Raw genomic sequence first — 26,044 nt, forward strand, 5'->3', positions numbered from 1 at the left:
CGGTAATTTTAAATTTAAGTAAACTTTCAATTACACAAAATCAAAACTATAAAAACGACTTTAAATGATATAAAATAACCTTAATTTTAGATGACTTTAAATTATACCTTACCAATTATGTTTATTACACGTCAAGTTCTTCGAAGGTGGGATAGTGTCTTCTCCACTGACTACCGGAGAGATCTTTATGGTTAGAAGGCAAAGAAAACCCAACTCACAGGTTCAGTTTGCCTGGGACTAAGCCAGGAGTCAAACCAGTTAGGGTCATGCTAATTAACGTGAGGCTTTGTTCTTGTACGTAGCAGTAGATGCTGTCATAAACGCAGGAAATACATAGATGGACAATCTTTGAGATCGCACAGAACACGAGCATTGTGTAGAAACACGTGCATGCTACGGCTTGGGCCCGGCAAAGGCAGGGGTGGGCCTCTTCTTTTCAGCCCTGTCCCCAAAACATAGCTAACGTGCTTTTCAGCGCCTCTGATCCATTCTCACGTTTCCGTGGGTTGGTTTGCTGCTGTTTGGTTTTGGGGGTTCTTGTTTGGCGCGCGTCCCTAACCATCTCAGACCCACCGTGTCCGTATCTTTGTGGGTGGCGCCAGCCTGCGCCTTGGTGACAACAAGCGGCTCGGTGGCTGTGAAGGGCACCCGGGGGCACCCACGGCCCGCGTGCGCACCGCACAGCTGCTTGGCTTAGGGTCCCGGCAGGCCCACCTCCAAGCAGGAAGCGGTGGGAGCCGAAGCTCCACCTACAGAGACGTTTAACCGGGGGCTCGGGTCTCGGAAAAGCTAGTGAGGGCGGGGCCAGGGGGAGCCGGCTGCGGGCGGGGCCCGCGCTCGGCCGCGGCAGGCCCCCTCCCTGCCGACGCGCGCCCCGGCCGGCCGCGCACGCGCACGCACACTCCACGCGCGCGCACGCACACTCCACGCGCGCGCACGCACACTCCACGCGCACGCGCACGCCCCTCGTGCGGGCGCCGGGCGTCGGCGGCGCGCGCGGCAAATGGAGTGCGTCCTCGCCGAAGCGCTGCTGTCGCAGAGCCGGGACCCCCGGGCGCTGCTCGCGGCGCTGTGCCGCGGGGAGGCGTCCGCGGAGCGCGTGGAGACGCTGCGCTTTCTGCTGCAGCGGCTGGAAGACGAGGCGGCGCGCGGCGGCGGGGGCGCGGGGCCGCTCCCGGAGGCGGCGCGCGAGGTGGCGGCCGGGTACCTGGTGCCGCTGCTGCGGGGCCTGCGCGGGCGCCCCGGGGGCGGCCCCGACCGCCGGCGCGTGCTGAGGGCTGCGGGCGCCGCCCTGCGCTCCTGCGCCCGCCTCGCCGGGGGCCCGCAGCTGGCGGCCACGCTGGCGGAGGAGGCGCTGCGCGACCTGCTGGCCGCGGGCCCCGCGCCCGGCGCCGAGGCGGCCGTGGAGGTGCTGGCGGCCGTCGGGCCCTGCCTGCGGCCCCGCGAGGACGGGCCGCTGCTGGAGCGGGTGGCGCGGGCCGCCCTGGGCCTGGCGCTGGGCGCGGACGGGGCCGGGGCCGGGGCCGGGGCCGGGGCCGGGGCCGGGGCCGGGCGCGCGGAGGACGCGGCGGCGCTGGCGGCCGGGCGGCTGCTGCCGGCGCTGGGCCAGTGCGGCGGGGCGGCGCTGCGGGCCGTGTGGGGCGGGCTGGTCGCGGCCGGGGCGCCCTCGGGGCCGGGCCGCGTCGGGCCGCAGCTGCTGGTGCTGAGCGCCCTGGCCGAGAGGCTGCTGCCCGAGCCCGGCGCCGGCCGCGGTCCGCGCGCGCGCGAGGAGGGCCCGGACGCGCGGCGCTGCTGGCGCTTCTGGAGGACGGTGCAGGCGGGGCTGGCCCAGGCCCAGGACGCCCTGACGCGCAGGCGCGCGCGCTACCTCCTGCAGCGGGCGGTGGAGGTGTCGGCGGAGCTGGGGGCCCCCTGCACCTGCGGGCCCCAGGAAGGAACCGGTACTTGCTTGCCTCTCTGCTTCCCGCCAGCCCCGCCTGGCTTTCTGGGGTGCGGGTGCGGGGGGGCGGGGTGCGGGCTCCTGCTTCCAGCCCCCGTGCCTGCCTGCTGTGTATTCCCCGGAACCCTTGGGAGCCTCACCTGGCGGGCGTGCGCCAGGTGACACAGATCCCTGCAGCTGAGAACCGTCAGCATTTCCTGACCTTTCTGACCCGGAGCAGGGCGCAACCCTGCCCCCGCGGAAGGATCAGGAACGTGACTGAGCCCCCAAGCGGGATTTTGCAGCCCAAGTTTGCGCATCTCGTGTAGGTCCACCCTAATAGGAAGGAAGGGTTACCATCCGTCAGATTGAAAGGAAAATCATTTACCTGTACTGAACACTGAGCTTTGAATGTTAGAATTCTGTCCTAGAAATAAATCTTCACGTTCTTCGTAAGTTAACCTTGGCAATTCCCTTGCTGAGAGGTAGCCACAGTTTATTAAATGTATGGTCCTTAAGTCGATCTTCTGAGGATATTTTCGCTGTTGATTTAATAGGATGAGTCGGAATTTTTTTTTTTTTTTTTTTTTTTTTAGCCTTTTGAGACTATGCTTCCTACTCCCTTATTACACAAGTGGCTGAACTAGAAGTGATTCCCTTCAGTTTGGTACTTACTGTTGATTGGTTTGTTCACGGAATTGTGTGAAAGCCTGCTTCAGTCATCTTTTTGAGTCATCCAAGACCAAAATAGATTGATTCAAAATTGTCCCAATAGATAGAAGATTTCGACTTTTTCAACGTAGCTGATTTTTGTTTGGTTGAAGTTGTGAGTAGATTTTCATGTTTGTCTGAAATGTTAGATTGTAAATATTTTGACAGTCCACAAGTCCCTGATCATCCAACAAAGAGTTTTCACTGGAGAACACTTTCTGAATTACCAAAATTAAAGTCATTTATTTTAGAGAGTCATTCTGCAGAGTTTTAAAGATACGCAATAGTTTTTGCTCCCTGGCCACGGCCAGATTCCTCCCTCAGTGAGGAACCACTTGTACCTCTTTTAGCTGATTATTTTGATACTTAACTCTGTGTCTTCCAATAATCTGGACACATCAAAATCATTCGCAATAGTTATACTTTGGTTTAATGTGATTTCAACATTTACAAAATTATGACTGATAATGCTGTTCACAGATGATCTATGAAGTGAATTGTGATTATCCTTTTTCCTTCCTGCAAGGTTTTCCTGGAATAATGTCATTTAAAAAATTGTTTGGTTCTCTCTATATCACTGGTTCGGCTTCAAAGTGTTAGCTAGTTGCCTGAATCTCCCTTGTACAAGCCAGATCACTTTCATGAAGAAGTCTCTTGAAAGCTCAGCCTGGTGTGCAGCTGCCGTTCTTAGGTCTGCCTTCACTTGGAATTTTTGTTTCTTGAAATTCGTATTCCCCCCCCCTTTTTTTTTGGGTTATGCACTCGTTTTGATGTAGGCATCTTCCAGAGATAATTTTTATCAGAGCATGTTTGATAAATCCATCAAAGGATCCTTTGTGTCTGATATGTTTTTAAAGATTATTTGTTTTAGAGAGAGAGAGAGAGAGTATGAGCTAGGGGAGGGAGAGGGATAGGCTGACTCTGCGCTGAGCACAGAACCTGACGGGGGCTTGATCCCGGGACCCTGAGATCATGATCTGAGCTGAAACCAAGAGCCAGACCCTTAGCCAACCGAACCATGCTGGCACCCCTGGTACATTTTTGTTTGTTTATTTCCTTCTGATATTTAATTCCATTCCCTATCTCTTTCTATAGGTTGTCTACCTTTTCCACTAGATCCTTTAACACGTGAATCGTTGTCATGTGTAAGTCTTCTACGTGGGCCGTCTCTAAGTTTGGTTTTGTTTTTCATTTTATCTCTGGGCAGTGGGGTCACTCTTTTCAGTAGAGTGAAGTAGGTATTCATTCCTAGAGACGGGTGATCGTCCTCTTCCGTGAGACCGTTAGTGTTGGGGGTTGGGTCACACTAGTTTATGGGGAAGTTGTATTTGGATCTTTTTACTGGTATGGTTGTGGGGTATCGCTACCTTGTGTTTAATGTGAAGCCAGGAATCCCTAAAGGTTTTTCTCACTGTTCTTGTTTTTCTGAAGTTGTTGATGCTAATACCACAGATGGGGTTTGCTTCATGCTTTCTTTGGTCCTTCCCTTGGCGGGTAGACCGCTGATGTCTACTCCGTAGTGCAAGGCTTGAGATGGAGGGTGAAGGTGGGGGGATATTTTCATTTCTTCCATTCCAGCCTCTTCTTAGGCCCCATTTGCCTGAAACTCAGGGTTCCAGCCTTTTTGCCATCTCTGCTCTCTCCTCAGTGGCAGATAACCTCTGCCACTCTTCCCTACTTAGGGAAGGGTGTAGGATTCCCTCAGCCCCTCCTGTGGTGGCTGCATTCTGCTCCTATCTGTGTTGGGGACCTTGACTTCTGGTTTCCTGCCCTCCCCCCACAGCAGCCGACCTGCTTTTTATCAGTGCAGGACTCCAGGCATGAGGGGGTTTCCTCCTGCCAGTATGGGGTTGGGGAAGCAGGTTTTCTCTTCATCCCCTAGGGCAGCCAGGTTTTGCCTGTGTCAGGACTGGGACAGGCGTGGGGGATGTGGCAGGGTTTCCTCCAGGGGCAGACAGCTTTGGTCTCATGTTGGAGGAGGGTCCTGGATGCAGATAGGCTTTAGTAGTTGACCACCACCTTGTACTCCTGTAGGGCTGGGATGGGTTTAGACCTGTTGTCCTCTCAAACCTAGGTGGGCCTATATGCCTGTGCTCCAAAGTCTCTTGCTTTTCCCACAGTCTTTCTTAGAGTACCTGGGGGATGCCCAAGGAGACAAACTGGTGAGTGGTTGCAGACTCCCTTGGGGAGTTCTCAGCTGTCAAACTAGCCCACACCCAGCCTTGAAAAACTCATCAAATGTTCATTGTCTTTTTTATCCCCCCTTTTTTTTAAAAAAGATTTTATTTATTTATTCATGAGAGACAGAGAGAGAGGCAGAGACACAGGCAGAGAGAGAAGCAGGCTCCATGCAGGGAGCCCGATGTGGGACTCAATCCCGGGTCTCCAGGATCACGCCCTGGGCTGAAGGCAGGCGCTAAACCACTGAGCCACCCGGGCTGCCCTATCCCTTTTTTTAAAAAAAGGATTTTACGTATTTAGAGAGAGAGAGAGAGCAGACTCCCTGCTGAGTACAAAGCCCAACATGGGGCTCGATCTCGTGACCCTGGGAGTGTGACCTCAACTGAAACCAAGAGACTGACACTTAACTGTGCCACCCAGGTGGCCCTCATTGTCTTTTTAAAACTACTTTTTGGTAATCACCTCTTCTTCCTGCGCTTGGCCAGAGGTAGATTCATTTCACGTGTCCTGTCTATTCTTGGAGAGAGTTTTCCTGTCTTTTGGAGTTCCGATCCCCTGATGGCATTGCAGTCTCAGGGGTTTAGGATTATGTGTATTATCCAGCCTTTTCTCTGTTAGTATGGCACGAATATTCTTCTGTAGCTTTCTCTATCCTAAGTGGAAGCTGAGACCAAGCATGTCTAAATGCCTTTGTTTTCCCATCACATTTGATTTATGGTTCAATGGGGCGTATTATTCTAGCTTGGAAAATGTTTCCGTTCAAAATTTTGAAGGCAGTGATCTATTGTCTTTGTAGCTCGAGCTTCCAGTGTTGCTCTGAGCTATCTGAAGCCGTTCCGAATTGTGCTTGTTTATATGTGCTCTGTTTCTTTTCCATGGAAGTTAGTGGGGACTGTGCCTCATCATTCTGAAATTTCACAGTTTTGGTGCTGGTCAGTTTTCATCTTGTGCTGGGCACTTGGTGGATCTAGTCAATTTGGAAGTCATGTTCTTTGGTTCTGGGAACTTTTCCTGAATTAGTTTCTCTCCTCCCTTCCTCTCTGCATTCTGTTCTCTTGTTGGATATTGAAGCCCCTGGACTGGTTATCAAGACATGTCTTCTGTCCTGTTTCCTAGGATTTTGTCTCTTGGTTCTATTTCCTGGGTAACTCTGTCAACTTTATTTCCATTTGTTTCTCTGAGTTTCTGGGTTTTGCTATCAAATTTTTATTCTCATGAGATCTTTTTTGTTCTTACAATGTCCCCTTAATAGTATCCTGTTCTTAAGACAGCGTGAGGTTTTCTTCCTCCTGCATAGTTTTGTTCTCTCCAGATTTCCTCTTTTTGTTTTGGTCTTGATCTTCAATGTAGATGTTTCCCCAGACAGCTCATGATCCTTAGATACCTGTTTATATTTAAGAATAAGGAAGCAGTGCGGTGCCTAGGTTGCTTCAACTTCGTTTCAGCTCAGGTCATGATCTCTGGGTCAAGGGTTCAAGCCCTGCTTTGGGCTCCACGCTTGGCAGGAGTTGGCTTAAGGATTTCTCTCCCTCTGCCCCTCCGCCAGCTTGCTCACGAGCTCTCTCTCCCTCTGTCTCTAATACATAAACCTTTAATTAAAAAAAAAAAAAATAAGGAACCCAAATCAAGTTTAAAGCTCAGAACATGTAAGTGGTGTTTGCAACCGTGAACTTCACTGCAAGCTGATCTGGCCACGCCAGATTGGGTAATCTCCGGTGGCGGTATTTTCATGTCTTTCCTCTTGGGCTGGCCAGATTCCATGGAGACCTTCTAGGCTGCTGCCATGTAGTGAAGGTCTGGTGAGCATTCTGGGACCTGAGGGGCTCACATGGTGGAAAGGGCAGGTAGAAGGGGGTCTTGGCACCCTGGGAGCACACATGTTCACTTATTCCCAACCCTAGTAGGGTCTGATGCATCTGAATCCAGAGACCTACCACTTTACCTTCTCCAGAAAATAAATTCCAGGCTTTTTCCTAGTCTGAGCACCAGAAAGGGCGCAGAGGGTCTGTTTCTTAAACACACAGAACAAAACTCCCTTAAGTTTAGCCTTGCTTTTCACCTCTACTTTACAGAGTAGCTTTTGCTGCCAGTTCCTTAGGTATGGGAAGATGTTCAAGTGTAAATCAGTTTTTTTTCTTGGCTTACCATTTGCCACTTTATATTCACTTTACTTGAGACTGCTTGGTTTTTCTCTGATTTTCAAACTAAGTTTCACTACTGTTGTGTGCTCCCCTTATCTCCATTCTTCTGGGTTTCTGCCTTTGAAAAATCCTTGACTGTTATAATGAGGTTCTGAGGGAGAGAAAATAGGGTTTTATGTGTTCAAATCCATGACTCCTACCAAAAGCTCTAAAACAGTAATCTTAATTAAAAGAAAACAAAACCAAACCTTTGGAGATTCTTATTAGCCCAAACCTCCTATCTAGACTTTGATACAGGGACACCCTCCATTGTTAGAGAATACAATATTTGGTAGTAGTGGCATTATTTTAAAAATGACTGTCATTAAGAAACTTATCAAGTCTACAAAGGAGTAACTAATTTTCCTTTTTAAACCATATCAGGCCCAAGTCTGTTTTGGTGGTCTGAGAAGAAAAAGGATGAGCTTCTAAAGTTTTGGGAAAACTATATTTTAATTATGGAAACTCTAGAAGGAAATCAGGTAAGCGTTTTCATATTTTAATGAATCCTATGTTGATGCAGTGTTGATTTTTTTTTTCAAACATTTGTAAAAGCAATGCAGAAAGACCAGTTTGAGTAAAGAATAATAGGAGATATGTGTACTTTGTTTTCTGGCATAAATGCAATTTAAATCTGAATGTTAACTCAGGAAATTAAAGCATACTTTTTAATTGACTTCAATTGCCACTCAAAGAGTTTTAGTCTTGACTTTGAGTTCTGAAGTGTTAGTTTGTACTTTCTCAGCGTTATGCATAATCTCCAAAGAAATACAGACTTAGGAAAATGTTACTTAAGGCAATTTGTGGTAAAGTTAAGTAAATAATTGCCCTTTAATTTTGTAGCTGGCCTGCCTACCTTCCTTCCTGTTTTAGTTCTTAGATCTGTGTACCTGGTCCTGCAAGTGGAAACTTGAAAAATCTTTTTCAGTTACCTTTGAATTAACTTTTACAGAATTTTTAAATTGAGCGGAATCTCTTAAGATGACCTCACTTAGTACAGTGGTTCTCAAACTTTAACATTCCTTAGAATTACCCATATGGCTTGTTAAAGTACAGATTGCTTGTCTGGTCCCCAGAGTTTCTGATTCCATAGGTCTGGGGGTGAGGCCTGAGAATTCATGTGTTTTACAAGTTCCCAGATGATGCCCCTGCTGCTCTGGGATCACTCCTGGAGAACCTGTGGTGGTGCAGGCCCCCCTGGTGTGTCAGCTGCAGACTTGTGGGGGGGCTGGCCATCTGTGTCCTCATTGTTAGGTGTCACCCCAAGTGAGCACCAAGCTTTGTTGGTGGACCAAAATAATTACTCATGTGCTAAATATACATGAGGAACAGAGAAAGCATTTCCAAATTCAGATACACTTTTATGGTTTTCCTTAATCAGTAGATACCTGGGACCCCTGTAATTTATTTAGAAACCCTAATTTACCTACATTTATCTACAATAGTCTACACATGTGACCTTGAACATCACTTGAGGGACTCAAGAGAGTATTTTTTTTTTTTTTGCCTTCTTTGTAAGCTGGTGGTATTATCAGCCCTGCGTATTTCCCAAGACAGTTGAGGATTACATGACATGATTTATGATACTCACTCTACAAATGAGACATTCCTGTCACTACATCCTAGGTTGTATTTATTAGCTTTGCCACACTGAGTCTCATATACTGGAATTTATGTGATATAAAAACTGGAAGAATCAGGCACCTTCTGCACAGTTTTTATGTGGGGAGAAAACAGAAGGACTACTGTTGTATAATAGATGAAACTAAGTTTTGTCTTGGTATTTAAAGTTTTAAAGTTCATCTTAATTTTTAAAGGAGAGTCTTTATTTCATAGGGGTTTTTTTTGTTTTTATTTTCAGATCCATGTTATAAAGCCCGTTTTACCAAAGCTGAAGAGTCTGTTTGAATATGCAGTGTCAGAGGAAGATGGTAATGGTTACTTTTATTTTGATTTTTGCAACATTTATAGTTTTCTTTTCCCCCCTTTATATTATAACTAACCATCATTCATTATAGAGAATTTGGAAAAACTATCAAGGTGTAAAACAGAAAACGTGCATCTGCTCCCACCAAGAGAACAACTGTTAACATTCCAGACACATGCCTTCTGGATTTATTGTTCATAACGTTGTGTCTTACTTTGCAGTATGTCCAGATGCGTTTACCTATGTCCTCAAATAGTCCTTTAGAACATACCTTTAAATGGCTGCGGAGTTTAGCAGTATGGTTAATTCTGTAAACTTTTGATTACAAGACATTTCAGACATTTGCAGAAGGAGAGGAATATGTAAACTGAGCCCCACCACCCAGTTCAGCAGTGACCGGCACGTGACCAGCCTGTGCCTTGGTCCTTTGTTGCCTCTCCTACCACGGACCATGACGGTCACCCCCTGACAGCATATCATGTTATCTGTCATTATTTGAGTATACACCCTCAAGAGATAAGAGCTCTTTAGGAATGTTTTAATGATGATATATTCTACATTTTTAATAGTGGTTCTTTGGTATTATATATTTTAACTGCTTTCCATTCTCATTCTCTGTATCTGTTTCATTGTTAGTTACTTTTTGGGGGTTTCGGTTATTCTGTATCTTGGACTTCATAGGAAAGGCCATGATATGATTTTAGGTATGGTTTTTAAGCCTTTAATCAGTATTGTGTTTCAAGAGCTTCTTAGGAGAAATAGAAAAAAACTGGAGGTTCCTAAAATTATTTTATGAGATTAAGTTTGTATCAGCAAAATAGCTAAATGCAGGCTGACCGTGTTTCATATGCGTATAAATGATCAGCTGCTACATTATTGTGTTTACCCGTGAGAATTAACCTGGGTAAATGGATTTTAGTGCCTACTCCAGATAATTACAACTTTAATAGTTCGACCCCTTAGGAGTTGAGCTTTATCCAGTCGAGTGCTGTGGTTGTTTCTGATAGACTGGGATTTTTCACAGACCGTAAGAATCTATAGTCACCTGGGGCTAGAATTTAATTGAATCCTATTGTGACTTCACTTATGCATTTACTATTAGAATAATTCTCTTATTACCACGTTTTGCCCACAGCCCTTGGCAAACCAAATCAAATAGCAATGACAGGTGTGGAAAAATTACCATTGCCAATGCGTTGAACAAGCAAGCATCTTTGGCATAAATAACAAATAATGGACCAGTTCATATCTAGAATGTCATGAGTTAAAAATACTGAATAATTTTTTTCTAGAAGAATTAAAGGATATTTCAAAAGAATTAACAAATATCTCCAAGGTGCAGGTTTATTCCATTTTTGAGAGGCAGAGGTTTTTTTTTTTTTTTTTGACTCATTTAGAAATTCACTTAGCATCCAGTATATGCCTAGTGCTAGGGATAAAGTGGTGAGACAGATGTACTGTTTTTCACTTAAGTTTTGGCTCTTTTCCATGAAAAGAAAAAGTTGTAATGATAAATCGTATGAAGATACCAAACAAGGGACTGAAATGGAATATACATTGGGGTGGGGGGTATACTGGAGAGAGGCCCACCTCAGGGATAACATCAGAGCTCAGAATCGAGACGGCAGAGAGTACAAAAGCTCTTAGGTGGGAACAGCTCAGTGAGGCAGAGGACCAGGGTGGTGCAGGTGGGGGCCATGGGAGGGTGGGGTAATGTTGGCATTATTGTCAGGGTTGCCTCATGACTCATTCAGATTTTCTTTCAAGAGTATGAGAAGCCATCAAGGGTTTTAAGTAGAGGAGTGACAGTTTCAGATTTCTGTGGGAGAAGTGGATTGAAGTAGGGTGACAAGGATTGTTTGAAATCACTCTAAACCCGAAGCTCCAACCTATGTGCATGGGGTAATAGTTAACTTCTGTGTGCTGTGTTCTCAGTAAAGTTGCTTGCAGTCTTTCTTTCTTTCTTTCTTTCTTTTTTCTTTTCTTCATGAGAGACACAGAAAGAGAGGCAGAGACACAGGCAGAAGGAGGAGAAGCAGGCTCCATGCAGGGAGCTCGGAGAAAGACTCGATCCTGGGAATCCGGGATCACACCCTGAGCCAAAGGCAGACAGATGCTTGCTTGGAGTCTTTCTAAACGAAATGCCTGAATGTGGTTTCTTAGTGAACACCCTTGGATGGATTTATAAATTCACTATACGTTCTAATGAAGTTAGCGTGTTTGTGTGTAACTGTGTTGATTTATGAGACTATAGTCTATGTAGAGCAAGAGTGTGAGAATCAGTGTCAACATCAGGCATTTATTTCCACAGGATGTTGGCTGTTTCACCCATCCTGGCATATGTGTATTTATAAAAGAATGTTTGAAAGTGAAAATAAAATCCTGACCAAAGAAGGTGTTATCCATTTTTTGGAGCTGTATGAAACAAAGATTCTTCCATTTTCACCAGAGTTTTCTGAGGTAATGACAGCCTTTTTCTTCCTCCTTGCTCTCTTTGTTAGGAGATGAGAGGTAAAGACATTTGCTGCATCATCATGTGATCTTCAAAAAAATATACAAAGACTCTCTCATAGCAAGTGATATTTTATAGATTTGCATAATGATGCTATTTTCACCATTCCAAATCTTTGAATTATTACTATTTGTTTAGTGATACTTCTCCCCCATTCTGAGCCAGTGAACTATTGTTAGCTGTGATACTAAGCAGAGATTGCCTTTTGAGCTACATTAGCGTCTATACTTCCATTTGTCAGAAATCACACAAAGGAGAGACTGAATAATTGTAGCTGTGATCCTGTAGCGCTGATGAGTCACATGATCCTGTAGGGTATGGTATTTTCCCTCACTTAGAGGGCACATACCCTCTAGTAAACCTAGTAACCCTCCTGATTGATGACATGCTGTCATGGTTTGATATGTATCATTTTCCACCTTCTCTTGTCCTTCCTGCACTTCTTATACACTTGCTTTTTTGACCCAATGTCTTTTAATATTTTTGAAGATCCCATTTTATTTCCCAGGCACAGGGGTTTACATTTTCTTTTGATATTTCTCTTGCTTTTCCTTTGTAACTATGCTTATTTTCTACCATGTATTTCTCCTTTGGGCTCCTTTCTTCCTTTCTGGTCCTGTGTGATCTTTCTTCTAAGTTTTTATCAGATGGGAAAATTCTGTACCTATTTTGTTGTGGTGGCGGAATTAAAGTACCCTCCAGAATTAGCCTTGAATTAGCCTACAGTGTAAGAGATCAGCTTTGCTCAGAACAGCTTGTCTGCAGCCTTGTTGGGATATGCAGCCAGGGCAGCCAACTTTTCAAAGTTGCAGCTGAAACTTATTATTAATTACATCTTTTGTTTGTTTTAGTTTATCATTGGACCACTAATGGATGCACTTTCAGAAAGCTCTCTGTACATCAGGTAAGCAAACATTGTGTTATCTAGCAGCCATGTAGTAATATGTTCTTGATATAGAAATTGAACGTTTGTGAAATATGACCAGGCTGTTCCATATATTTGGTACATCACACATGGTGCTGAATAGACATTCAACTTTTTCTTATTGTGAAGTCCCTTCTGTGTTTGTTCTTTTTGCTCTTCTGTGAGTTGTACCAAGTATTCTTCTCTTTTTGTTTTCTGTTGTCTTTCTGACCTTGAACCCTTCTACTCTTGGGCTTATGGAGAGTATGTCTCGCTGAGCTGACTTTCTTCCCCTTGCTCTGACTCCTGCTCTCTTGGAAATGGTAGTGACTTTGGCTAACCAACATTCTACACCTTTTTTCCCCTTTTTTGAAAAAATTTTATTTTAACTTAGAAACATCTGCGAGGATAATACAGAGAATTCCCACGTAACTCTTGTCCACGTTCCCCCGATGTTAACTTGTTACCACATTTGCTTGACTATTCTCTCTCGGTTTCCCAGCTATGTCTGCTGAGCAGACTTACTCATCTGTGTCTGTTTCAGGGTCCGTCTGTCCATCCATCCACCTCCATCCATGTGAAAAGCCCCACAAGTTCCCAGCAGTACATCCGATTCTAGTCCTGATGCCACAGGGCTCACTAACCTTGCTCTTTCCAAATGTGACAGAGGCTGCCATGACCAAGAGACCAAGAATCTGTCACTTCTTTGCCTCTTCTCTCCCTTCAGAAAGTTAGACAGCGAGGAGAGTTTGTCAGTATTGTGCCAGAGCCTCGTTTTTTTGAGCATTATCTGTACCCTTGAATTACACCTTCAGAATATTTCCCTGCCTTTGAACTTAAGTTGTTTTTTGAATACTGATGAACTAAATTTATACTTGCAAGTCTTCTGTTCTGAATAGCTCTAAACAGACCACCCTCCCCACCCACTGCCAGTTTCTTTAGAATGTTTAAATTTAGTTTGTGCTAAGTTATACTAATATTTAATTTTCTTTAATAAATATTGAAAGAGCATAGCAATACTTGATTTGCCAATTAGTTTTCAAATAACTCATTACTATTGAATAGTTCTGTGAAGCAATTAGACAGCTGGAGAAGCAGTAAAACCTGCTTGGTGCCTCTAAAGGAGTCGACAGACACATTTATTATGAAATGCCTTCAGTTTCCTTGCACTCTAATGTGTTCAATTAGCAGATAATGTTCCTGGTAGAAGCATATAGCAGGAAAAAAAATGACTTTAGTAGATGTTAACAACCAAATGTTCTTGCAAAAGTCATTAATTACTCATATATGTTTTTCTTTGAGTGTTATTTCTTTTATTTAATACTTAAAGATTTAAAATCATTGGATTACATGTTGGGAACAATAAAATATAAATGAAAATGATCATTTTTGACTTTTAAAAAATTATGCTATTTTAGCAAGATTCATATATGTGTCAGGAAAAGTAACATAAAAAGGAAATCTGTGTCTACTTAGTATGTTACTATACTAACTCATGTCCATTTTCCTAGAAGACCCTGATATTTTATATTCAGAAGGATATTCAAAATTTCGCTGAAAAATAAAATGCAAGTTCCAAAAAAAATGGTCTGATTGTTGTTGAAAGACTCTTGAGCTGTAGTTCATTTAGTTTCAGTATACTTATTTGTAAATTTTAAGTATTTGTTTTTTTTCCTCATTTGTCTATAGGTCCCCAGGCCAGCTGATAGGAAGTGGTTCTCCATTGGGACTGAAATTGCAGAAGTTTTTAGTCACTTATGTTTCTCTTCTTCCAGAAGAAATAAAGAGTATGTGTCAGTAAAGTTTAGTTTTTTTAATTTATTAGCTTTAAAATTTTTAGTATATTGTGATAAAGCACTATCCTATGACTATTATAATCAGTGTTATCCTTTTTCCAGAATATACACATTTTATCAGAATTATGCAGGTTTTCATTGTAATTGGGTACACATTTTTGCCTTTATATATAACATGTATTGTCAGCATTGGCATGAATAGTATGGAAGTCATTTTAGAATGTGTGTTGCAGTTGGTCATCTTTTCTAGTTTTCTGTATTTGCTTTCCAAAAAATTAGCAAAATTGATTGAAGACCTGGGTTTAGGAAAAAGTTGTAAGCAGAGTATCCATTGTGGTTAAACTGTCCCTATATAGATAGGAACTTAACAGGTACAAGAAAAATGTACTTGCTTTATGTAAGACCTTGTGTCTTAGAAATACCCACTTCTTCAGATTAGGGATTTATTTTCCTTTCTGATGAGTTAAGTTGGTAAGCAAAGAGCAAAACTATTGTTATTTTGTTTGTTGAGCAGCAGCAGGATTTAACTCTCCTTCCTGGGTCTTTTTTTTTCACTTGTGGCTTTGTGGTTTATAAAGCAAGCCTGGGTAGGAAACACATTTCCTTTTGTATTTCATCTGCAAATAGGGTGAAACAATGACCAATGGTAATATCTATTCAGAAATCAGGGATAAAAAAGGAAAAAGATGTGTGTGTCTCAACTTTCGGTTTCTAGAAAATTGTTTTGATTACTTTTTTAAAAAGCTAGTTCATGGGGAAGCTAACTTAGGTGTTCTTTGGTTTGCCAGAAGTCAGAGAAGTGTAAGCCCTCTGGGGATTACTTTGCTGACCATGTTGGCACATCCCAGATCAGCAGTACAGAGAGAGAGAGAGAGATTGGGAGGGAGAGGGGATGGTAGGAGCACCCCTAGAGTATGAACACCTGCTGTCTGTGGCCCTGGCACACATGGACATTTATAAGTGTGTTGCATGAATGTGAAATGGTAGCTCAGCCATCACCATCTTCCCTGTGCCACAAGTGAGGTATGAGACAAAAGTGGGAACTTAGTCAACAGAAGAGAGAGCAAGTAAAATGTTAACTCAAGTTACTACTTCGTAGGTTTTTCAGTCAAGTTTCCAGTGAGTATCTTAAATGTGTCTAATTTTGTGTTGGGTACTTAGAAGATCTAAAGTACATGGTATTTTATAAATAAATATAAAATATTATTTTATAAATAAAACACAGGCTCCTTTCAGGAGCTTCCAAGGATTTCTTAAGTCTTCTATAGTGATGATCAGAGGAAACAGAATCATACTACTTGCATGATTTGAGAGTCTGTACAAAATCACGTACTAGCAGAGGAGGCACAACAGAGCACCTTATGTTGGTATCTCAAGTAGGCGAATAGTAATCAGATCCAGAGTAGGTAAGAAACAGTGAATGAGAAGGATCTAATGTTATCATATGGCAATACCAGAGGCCAGTTACCATCAATAATTTCTACCGCGTTTTTCTTTAACCTCTCCAACAAAGGAATGGTTTCTAACAATAAAAACATTGATCTTACACCTTAAACTTTTTAGAAAAAATTATAGCTGCACAGGTATCAGAATCTCTGCAATATAGTAGAGTACTTATCTTATAGGAATGAGATTGAAATAACATTGATTTTTTTTTTCCTCTGACAGGTTTGTTGAGCTATAATTTGTGTACCATAAAACTTGCCCTTCTAAAGTGTTCGTTTCATTGGTTTTTAGTACATTCACAAAGTTCTACTACCACCACTAATTCTAGAATATTTGCATCACCCCTAGAAAGAATATTTTCATCACCATCATCGATCATTTTTTTTTAATTTTTATTTATTTATGATAGTCACAGAGAGAGAGAGAGAGAGATATAGAGGCAGAGACACAGGCAGAAGGAGAAGCAGGCTCCATGCACCGGGGGAGCCCGACGTGGGATTCGATCCCGGGTCTCCAGGATCGCACCCTGGGCCAAAGGCAGGCGCTAAACCGCTGCACCACCCAGGGATCCCCATCGATCATTTTCCATTCTCCTTTCCTGCCAGCTTGTCAGCCACTAACCTTTCTCTACACACTCCCTAATTCTAGACGTTTCATATAAATGGAATCCTATAATATGTGGCTTTTTAATTTATGTCTGATTTCTTTCACTTAGCATAAGGTTTTTAAGAATCATCCATGAATGAGTAGTAATGATCCATGTATCAATATTTCATTTTTTGGGGGGCTGAATAATACTCTCCTGTACAGATACCTCACACGTTATTTATCCGTTTATCAGTTTGGTGGACCTCTAGATTGTTTCCACTTCTGGTTATTAAAAATGCTCCTGTGAATATTCACATGCAGGTTTTTGTGTGAACATAACCTCTAGTGCTCCTGAGTGTATACCTGAGAGTGCCAATTGTTGGCTCCTATGGTAATTTTCAGTTTAACTCAGTTTAGCTCATTAGCTGTTTACCACATTGGCTGCACCAATTTGCATTCCCACCAGCAGTGTGTGAGGGTTCCAGCTTTGCTCTGTCCATGCCAGATAGTTATTGTCTGTCCTTTTGACCACTGCTGTCTTCACCCTTGTGAAGTTCTATCTCATTATAGTTTTTGATTTGCATTTTCATACCTGCTGACTAATGATGTTGAGCAGCTTTCCGTGTGCTGCTTGGGAACAGTGATGTTTTAAAACATTTTCTTACAGGTAGTTTCCTCTTAAAGTTTATTCAGAAGATGACAAGTAGACATTGGTGTGGCATTCCCATTTTGTTTCTGTCTAAGGCTTTGGCAAATGTCCCAAGATGTAAAGCCCTGGGTGTAGACGGGCTCCTTGCTCTCAGGTAATTTACTCTATGTTCACATATGGTTATATCTGTAGTCACTTTCCATCAGTAAATTCTGTTTTCCCCTCTGCTTTAGTCTGTAGTGAGTGGTTTTGGTTAATATTGGCATTGGGCTTTGAGCTGAAGAGCTCTTAATTGAGCTCTTAATTTTATATTAAGAAGTAAAAAATATGTTTATATGATTGAGCTTATTTTGTTTTACGAATGATTTTGGATTTTGATCATTTTAAAACAAGGCCAGTAAGGTTTTCTTAAATTACATTGATATGTAGAAAACTAGAGGTAAAATATCAAACAGTAATGTTGATTGCAAAGGATTTCAAAAAATGTAAAATTAGTACTTTAATAGTATCTTCATGTATAGTCTTTGAAAGAGATATATGCCCTATTAAAATTGAGCTCTACTAGAGATCTTGATGGGAAATAATAGCTTTGAAGTTGTACTGATGGTGACTTTCTATGTTGGGCATTGTAGATACTCTGAATAATTTTGTCAATATTTACAAAGTACCAAAACTGTCTTTGGGAGCATGTAAATGCATGTTTCTGTTTTTTGGCATCAGGGATGTTCTTCAGTGCACTATGATCACCCATCAGATTCTGCTGAGAGGGGCAGCTCAGTGCTATCTTCTTCAAACAGCTATGAATTTGGTAGATGTGGTAGGTTTATTTATTCATTTATTTTTTACTTAAGATGCTTCAGTTTACAAGTTTGTGATGCTATCATTCGAAAGCCCTGCTCGTAGGGTTGGGCCAGCCTTTGCTGGAGGCCACGAATGTGGGTTTCAACAGGGCTCTCCCTGTGCTACTAGGGAGAGTGATGTACTGTGCCTACTGAACCCCTGCTTTCCTTCTCGGGGTTTGGAGTCTTGGTAGGTGCTATGCAAGGGTGCTGCTGTGACCAGCTCCCAATAAAAACCCTGGGCCGTGAGTCTGTAAGGAGCATCGCTGGTAGACAGCATTTCACATGCTGTCACAGCTTGTTGCTGGGGGAATTAAACCCATTTTGGTGGACTCCACTGGGAGAGGACTCTTGGAAGCTTTTGCCTGGTTTCCTCTATACTTTTTCTGCACATCTTCCTGTAAATTGATCTTCAAGGAGTATGTAGTATCTGTTTTTTTACAGACCCCCTTCACTATTCTTGCTGAGAATAAGGGTCAGCGAACTTTTTCTGTGAAGGGCCAGAAAAAGTTTACTTTTTAAGGCTTTGTATATCCCATAGTCTCTGTTAAAACTACTTAAAAGCAACAATAGGCAGTTTATAAATAAAGTGGCTCTGTGCCACTATTTACAAAAGAGCTGTGAGTGGTTTTGCTGACACCTGGCCCAGGGCAAGCTATCTTAATTCAAGATATACAGCCTAAAGAGTGAAAAGATTTCTGTGGTTTTCGTAAGATAGGGGGTCATTTTCATGGCTTTGAAAAGTAAGCATCACTTTTCAACTTAAGTAATAAGTAATTTTTTATAGGATGTTTTTGTTTTTGCTCTTAGACAGTGACCATCTTGTCTCTAAGTTGGTAACCTTGATCATAAGGAACATATTTATAAAATAATTTTCCACTTTATATGACAATGTATTGATTGCTTGTAGTCAGTATCTTCATTTCTAAAGTTATTTTCTTTAAAAAAAGATAGCTTTCTTTTGATTTAACTAGTAACATTCTATTTTAAATAGTATGTTAGCTTGCTTTTACAGTGATTTCATTTTATTCGCTTAAAAATTTTTAAATGAGTAACTTAACTTTTTTAAACTGCCCTGACACTCTCCCCCAACCTGCCCCCCTTGTAGGAAAAGGTGTCACTTTCTGACGTTTCAACTTTTCTCATGTCTCTGAGACAAGAGGAGTCCTTAAGACGAGGAACCTCACTGTGGACAGAGGTAAGATTGAAACTAATTTAATGATAAGGTCTTTTGAGAGTTATAAAAAATTGTTTTCTAATTGAACCCAACCACTAGCCACTTATGTAAAATATGTTGACCTTGTTATCTATGGACAGATTTTTTAATATTGTGTATTTGCTTTGAGTGAACCTAACTAATAATGCTACCAAGAATCTTAAAGGGAGACTGCAGAATGTTTGGGGTAGAGACAGACTCACTTAGAAGAGAAGGTAGGTAGTCCTTATGGGCAGATCTCGAGTCTGGATAACTCAGAAACAGTAACATAGGACCTCCTCCTTCTGGCTTTTTCTGTTAATGACACTTCCTTCTATCCAGTTGCCCAGGTCTGACATTAGGGTAATTCCTGATTCTTCCTGACTTGGTGCATCAAATGTATCATGAAATCCTGAACACCCTTCCTCATCTGCAGCCGTTGGTCTCATGGAGACCCTGGCAGGTGCTACTTCCCCACGATGGCCCTGCAGTCCCACTAGCCTCCTGGTGCTGCTTTTCTGTGTGGGGTCCTCGGTGGTCTGCTTCCTCCTCTCTGTTTTGTCTGAAACCAAGGAACTTCATTCACTCTGCTCCTGTTAGCTCTTACCCATCAGTGTAGCTGGTTGAATTCTAATCTGTGTCCTCTACACGTTATATGGTTTTTGAGGACAGGGAGCTTTTTTAAAAAAATTCTATTTCTCCAGTATGTGAGAGATCACTGAGGATAGGGATGTGATCATTTCTTTTAGAAGGCAGGTCCGTCTGTGTACACACAGAGAGAAACGAGAAATCAGCTTGAACTGTGTTAAAATAATTCAAGTGTGGGGATCCCTGGGTGGCACAGCGGTTTGGCGCCTGCCTTTGGCCCAGGTTGCGATCCTGGAGACCCAGGATCGAATCCCACGTCAGGCTCCCGGTGCATGGAGCCTGCTTCTCCCTCTGCCTATGTCTCTGCCTCTCTCTCCCTCTCTCTCTGTATGACTATCATAAATAAATTTAAAAAAAATTAAAAAAAAAATAATTCAAGTGTGAAATCATGAGGCATAGAGTAGGGTAATAGAGGGAATGAAGAAAAAGAAAATTGGGGTCTTAAAAAAATATGAATTTCATTTTATTTTCTTGATCATAATACATCTAATTAGGTGGAATCTGAAAAATACAGAACCATGTAAAGAAAATAAAAATCAGCTGTAATGCCTACAATCAAATTAAATCCATATTTTTTGGCTTAATTATTTTTTTCAGTATACATATTCTCAGTCTTGCTTTCTCTCTATGTATGTATATTTAAAATGATATATTATTAACATGTATGATTTTTTATTTTATTTTATTATTATATTTTTAAGATTTTATTTATTCATGAGAGACAGAGACAGAGAGAGAGGCAGAGACACAGGCAGAGGGAGAAGCAGGCTCCATGCAGGGAGCCCGACGTGGGACTTGATCCCTGGACTCCAGGATCACACCCTGGGCCGAAGACAGGCACTAAACCGCTGGGCCACTGGGGCTGCCCAACATGTATGATTTTTTTTTTTAAACAAAAATAATGATTATACGTTTTTATTTTTTTTTAAGGCTTATACTGTTTTGAATTTTATTTTTCATCTTCACATTTGAGCATTTTATTTTATTTGAATTTTTTTTTTTAAGATTTTATTTATTTATTCATGAGAGACACAGAGAGAGAGAGAGAAAGCCATAGGCAGAGGGAGTAGCAGGCTTCATGCAGGAAGCCCGATGTGGGACTCCATCCCAGAGTCCTGGGATTATGCCTTGAGCCAAAGGCAGACGCTCAACCACTGAGCCACCCAAGCGTCCCACATTTGAGCATTTTAACATGTTGCTAAATCTCCACTATGTAATATTTAAAAATTCAGTCGATTAAATATTTTATAATTTATTTAATCAGTTACTTTTGTTGGACTTTTAATCTTATCAATTCATCTAGAAATATATGCTGCTAAAAGGTAAAGGCTTTGAAAGGGCCTAAATACTAAATAGGCTCTTACCATACCTAAAAGTGTTAACGACCCATTTCTTGATTTCAAATATTCAGTGTTTAAATTTCTCCAGATGTCCAGTAAATATATTTGTTCTTTGCATTTTGTTCAGATATTCTGCTTTGTTCAAGTATTTAAATGACGTCTATTCATTGATAAGACTAGTTTGTAAATTGTGGTTAATCCATCTGGAATTTATTTTGACATATGTATGAGCTGTGAGGTCTCATTAAGAAAATGCATGTGAAGATGTTTCAGACATGCTTGGTCCACACCGAATGTAAGCACACTTTATGGTCTTTTTCCCTTTGGCCAGCCAGATGTTATTTTATTGTTGGTTAGAAAGGATCACACCCCCACCCCCCCCCCCCCCGATTTTCTAACTTGTTCCTCTGATTTTTCTCTGTTCTCTAATTCAGTGTCTTCATATTCTTCTTTCTTTTTAACTTTCTCTTGGTATATTAGCTATCTCTTTATGTCTTCTTTTATTGAAAACTCTATTGCACACCTTGTATACACCAGGCTCCAAGCTGAGTTTTGGGAATACATGATCAGCAAGATAAACAGCCACTGTCCTCAGGAAGCTTTCGTCTGGTGGTTTATAACTGAACCCAAACTTAATTCTTTTGGTTTAAAAACAGAAGGAATTACATATACATGTGTGTCCCTTAGTGTAGATTTGTCTATAGTGTATAACTTGGTGGGTGGTAGTGTTCTCATTATTGTGTAAATATTATTTTGAACCATATAAGATCATTGATATCCAGTCACTTTTAACCTATGGAAATGGCAATTTCCTGTAGCTCAAGCTAAGTAACATTTTAAAAATAATAGGCTTTATTTTTCAGACCAGTTTTAGGTTCATGGAAAAACTGAACAGAAAGTACAGAGAGTTCCCATACAGTTCCTCACCACTCCCTTCCAACGCTCTGGTACTAACATCTTGCATGAATGGGGTGCATTTGTCATGATTGATGGGCCAGTATTGATACAGGATTCTTAACTACTGTGCATGGTTAACATTGGGGTTCACTTTTCGGGTTGTATGTTATACAGACTTTGACAGATGACACGTATTCACCATTGCAGTATCACACCCGTTAGTTTCACTGTCCTAAAAATCCCCTGCACTCCCCTTATTCATCCTTCTTTTTCCTCGTGCCTCCCCACCCCCACACACAGCCACACGCAAACCCTTGACAGCCACTGATGTTTTCTCTGTCCATGGTTTTGCCTTTTCCAGAATGTCATATAGTTGGAATCTACTATGAAGCATTTTTGGATTAACTTCTTTCACTAAGAAATATACATTTAAGGTTCTTCATGTCCTTTCATGGCTTGGTAACTCATGTCTTTCAATCCCTAAATAATATTCCATTGTCTGATGTACCACTGTTTGTTCATTCACCTCCTGGAGGACATCTTGGCTGTTTTTAAATTCTGGCAATTATGGCTAAAGCTGCTATAAACATTCACATATGGGTTTTTGTATGGACATATCTTTTCAACTAATTTGAATAATTACCAAGGGGCACAGTTGCTGGATTATATGTTAAGAAAATGTTCAGTTTCTAAGGAGCTACCAAATTGTCTTTCAAAGTGGATATATCATTTTGCATTCCTACCAGCAGTGAATGAGAGTTCCTGTTGCCCCACATCCTTATCAACATTTGGTATTGTCAGTGGCTTGGATTTTAGCCATTCTCAGAGGTGTATAGTGGTATCTTGTGGTTTTAATTTGCAATTGGCTAGTGACCTATGATAGCATCTTTTCATATGCTCTTTGCTATTTGTATATCTTTGTTGAGGTGTTGGTTCAGATCTTTGGCCCATTTTAAAAAATTGGGTTGTCTGGTTTCTTAATGTGAAGTTTTAAGAGTTCTTTGTATATTTTGGATACCAATTCTTCACCAGTCATGTGTCTTTTACAAATATTTTCTCCCAATCTGTGGCATCTTCTCATTGTCTTGGCAGTATCCAAATAAACTTTTGAGATTTGTATTTTAAAGGGCAATCAAAGGAACCTGTCTCCCAGGAATTGCTAGGTAGATGCCATTTTAACCCAGAATCCTGAAATGAAAACTCTTTGAAGAGAAAAATATCTTGAATCTTGTGCCAGGTTTAATAGAAACAGCAAATAGGAATTTGAGTTTGTCAGTTGTTTTGCTATAATAGGATGGTGCTCGTGGGAATGCAAGATTTGCAAAACCTCACACATTTTATAGCAATAATTAAGAAACTTAGCTGGCCAGTTTGAGAGAAACATAAAGAAAAAGTATATCCTGTTGCAAGGTCAGTATCCTGGCTGACCTCACTGTTAGATTTCACGATTATCCAACTTGATAAAGACCTACATAGAGCAACTTCTTTAGTGTTCTGAACTACTCGTTCATTGGGACCTAAGGTATGTCAGTTTTAGTTTTGACTGATTCAATTTGTTCATCAAGTTTGTCTTTGGTCAGGTGATGTATTATTGTCTCCTATATAATTTTGGACAACCTTAATGCAAGGAATACTTTTAAAAATTATTTTTTAGAAAGACTTATTTCATAATTATTTACTTCATATTTAAATTCATATGTTGAATTTGTACAGTAAGAGATCTGCTGTAAAAAGAAAACTGAGAACATAATTAGATTTCAAAACAAAATTCACAATTACACGTGACCAAAGATGAATTCTGTGGACTTTTAGTTTTGCAAATCTTCTAAAAGGTGTCATGGAGAAGGATAGGTATTTCTCTTTTTAGTTACTATATTTTAAAATGCACATATGATAGACTTGTGAGGAAGGTAGGAACTTCAATTATAGCTAATACATTCTACATTCTTTCAAAAACAAACATATCCTTGTTTTAGTATAGGAAGTAGGAATGAATTTTAATTTAAGGTTGTAATTTGGTTTACACAGTGTGTCATTTTTCACAGAGATGTTCTTTAGAAAACCTTATGAAAATGTGCACTATATATTAGATACCTTAAAACATTTGCCTGTTAAGTTTATATATTCATGTGTATGTATGTACACACGTACACATACATACAAATACGCTTTTTTTTTTCTATCTGCACTGTGCACAGTCATGGCTAAATGTTTTATTACTTTTTTTTTTTTAGATTTACTTGTTTGAGAGAGAGCACAGGAGCAGGGGGATGGGCAGAGGGAGAGGGAGAAGCAGCAGGGAGCCTGATGTGGAGCTCAGATCCCAGGACCCTGAGATCATGACCTGAGCTGAAGGCAAATGCTTAACTGACTGATCCACCAAGGTGCCCCTGTTGTGTTCAGATATTTAAATTTCAGGTTATTGTGGAAGAAAGAAAATTGTCTCAGGGAAATTAGAAACCCTTTGTTCGTTTAGGTTTTTAAAATAAAGAAATAACTGTTTTCTTTCCTAGCTCTGTGATTGGTTGCGTGTTAATGAAAGCCGTTTTAGGCATGCCTCGGCTTGTAGCTCCATTGGACTTCCTGAGACATCCTCTTTAAATGCTTACGTGAAGAACCTAGTTCAAGAGTGTATTAAGTCACCTTCTTGGGAAAGTAAGTCTGAAGTCACTTATATGGATTAATATCACCAAATTGTTTTCAGAGAACTTTGAACTAATTTTTCAGATCAAGACAGAAGCTTAACCAAATGTGTGCCAATTTACTGATAATCAAATTTAGGTTTTCAGCCAAATGATGTGAATAATGAAATGTAAACTTAGGTTTCCTAGCTTGTACTTTATCTGGTGTAGGAGTTGAGATTTTAAACTATTTTTGTATGTTTTAAGAAACTAGTAAATTGTCAGAGTAGGAATTGGACACAGACAAATTTATTCTACAATTAGTTTTTGCAGGCTAGCTACTGCAGCCATGTTTCTAAAGCCTCTGTAAGTGGAAATATTTGTAGACAAATCTATGCATCTTTTGTGCATTTGTTTTCAAAGCATCACCTGCAGTATGAGCTGATTGTGAAAAGTAGTTTTAGGAAATATTATGTTTGAAAGGATTGTTTTGTTAGTTTTTTTTCTTTTTACCAGATACTTAGCCAAGATCAGTTTTCTAGCTTCTTTGGGGAAATGTGTAAGACTGCCATGAGGGAAGAACTATCAGCAGATTCATTAATTAGGATTATTTTTACATTTCTAATGCCTCTTCTTCATTAAAGTCCTTAGTGATAATTTGGGTAAATTGCATCTTTGAATTTGACGCATCTTAAATTTCCTGGCTTTGTCTCAAAGTCATTTTCATGTACCGATTTCTTTAATCTGATAGTGGAATAGGTTTTAAATGATCAGATAATTATCCTTCCGAAATACAAGAGTTTATCTGTTCTTCCTTCTTAGAACATTTCTCTTTCCTGTTTTTTTTTTTTTTTTTTTTTTCTCTCTCTATGCTGTTACTTGGAAGATTCGTTTGTTAGGCCTATAATAATAAATAAATTATAGTCCCTGCTAGAGTACACATATGTTAAAGTCCCTAAAATACTTACAACCTTGTTTTATAATTCAGAATATATAATAGCATCAGATCTGAGTAAATATTCAAAATCAGATGAAACAAGATTTTTAGAATTTCTTCTGTAATATTTCTAGGACTTAAAATATACTGTTTATAATATACCATTTTAAGTTTTTAAAAAACTTGAAATTTGATTTCAAGTGCAAAGGAGACATTTGTGTGTGTTTTTAGTATTTTTGTTTGACTTTTAATGCCCTTGGCTGAGTGCCTTTATGAGGTTTAATTAGCAGTTACTGGGGCAGTTTTCAGAGCAAGTTAATAAATTCCAAAGCAACAAAATTTAGCTTGAGTTTCTGAACGTAAAATACACGTACTATTCAATTTTGTTTTTATATGAGGACTTAATTGCCCAAAACACTATATACAATCAGGTTCTACATCTAAAGTAGATTTGGGGGGGGGGGGGGGGGTTGGCACAGTTAGTACAGATAGATTTTACGCTGTTGATTCAGCAAGCATATATCAATTGTTTTCTAAGGATGAGGCATTGGAGTCAGATATAAAAGCTATATCCCTCAGAGATATAAAAGCTATGCCCTCAGAGAGAGCATGATCTAGCAGGGAAGTTGGTAGGTAAGCAGGTAATCCCAGCACAGTGCCTTGAAAGACATAACAAGCACTAGAATGGGGAACCCTTGTAAGCAGTACCTATTTGGAATGGATAGACCAGCAGAGGTAAAGGGAGGCACCAGGTG

The 26,044-nt window shown here is 41.0% G+C and overlaps 1 protein-coding gene across 6 annotated transcripts in view; it reads left to right on the forward strand.

Annotated features, from left to right (window-relative positions):
* Positions 1–966: 966 nt before the first annotated feature.
* TARBP1 (TAR (HIV-1) RNA binding protein 1) overlaps positions 967–26,044 on the forward strand; it is an 81,881-nt gene continuing 56,803 nt past the window's right edge. For 2 of the 6 annotated variants that reach the window (XM_025448457.3, XM_025448458.3), the window contains exons 1-10: positions 974–1,940; positions 7,375–7,472; positions 8,852–8,921; positions 11,229–11,377; positions 12,281–12,333; positions 14,023–14,120; positions 16,831–16,966; positions 17,533–17,629; positions 18,760–18,849; positions 24,245–24,386. In XM_025448457.3, coding sequence (XP_025304242.3) covers positions 1,004–1,940; positions 7,375–7,472; positions 8,852–8,921; positions 11,229–11,377; positions 12,281–12,333; positions 14,023–14,120; positions 16,831–16,966; positions 17,533–17,629; positions 18,760–18,849; positions 24,245–24,386 — 1,870 coding nt within the window. In that variant the 5' untranslated portion in view covers positions 974–1,003. Of the gene's footprint in view, positions 1,941–3,345; positions 3,775–7,374; positions 7,473–8,851; positions 8,922–11,228; positions 11,378–12,280; positions 12,334–14,022; positions 14,121–16,830; positions 16,967–17,532; positions 17,630–18,759; positions 18,850–24,244; positions 24,387–26,044 lie in introns of those variants that run through there. The other 4 variants (XR_003137190.3, XR_003137191.3, XM_049108915.1 and 1 more) reach the window with 4 other exon arrangements.

The sequence above is a fragment of the Canis lupus genome, chromosome 4, assembly GCF_003254725.2.
Source record: "Canis lupus dingo isolate Sandy chromosome 4, ASM325472v2, whole genome shotgun sequence".
Lineage (NCBI taxonomy): Eukaryota > Metazoa > Chordata > Mammalia > Carnivora > Canidae > Canis > Canis lupus.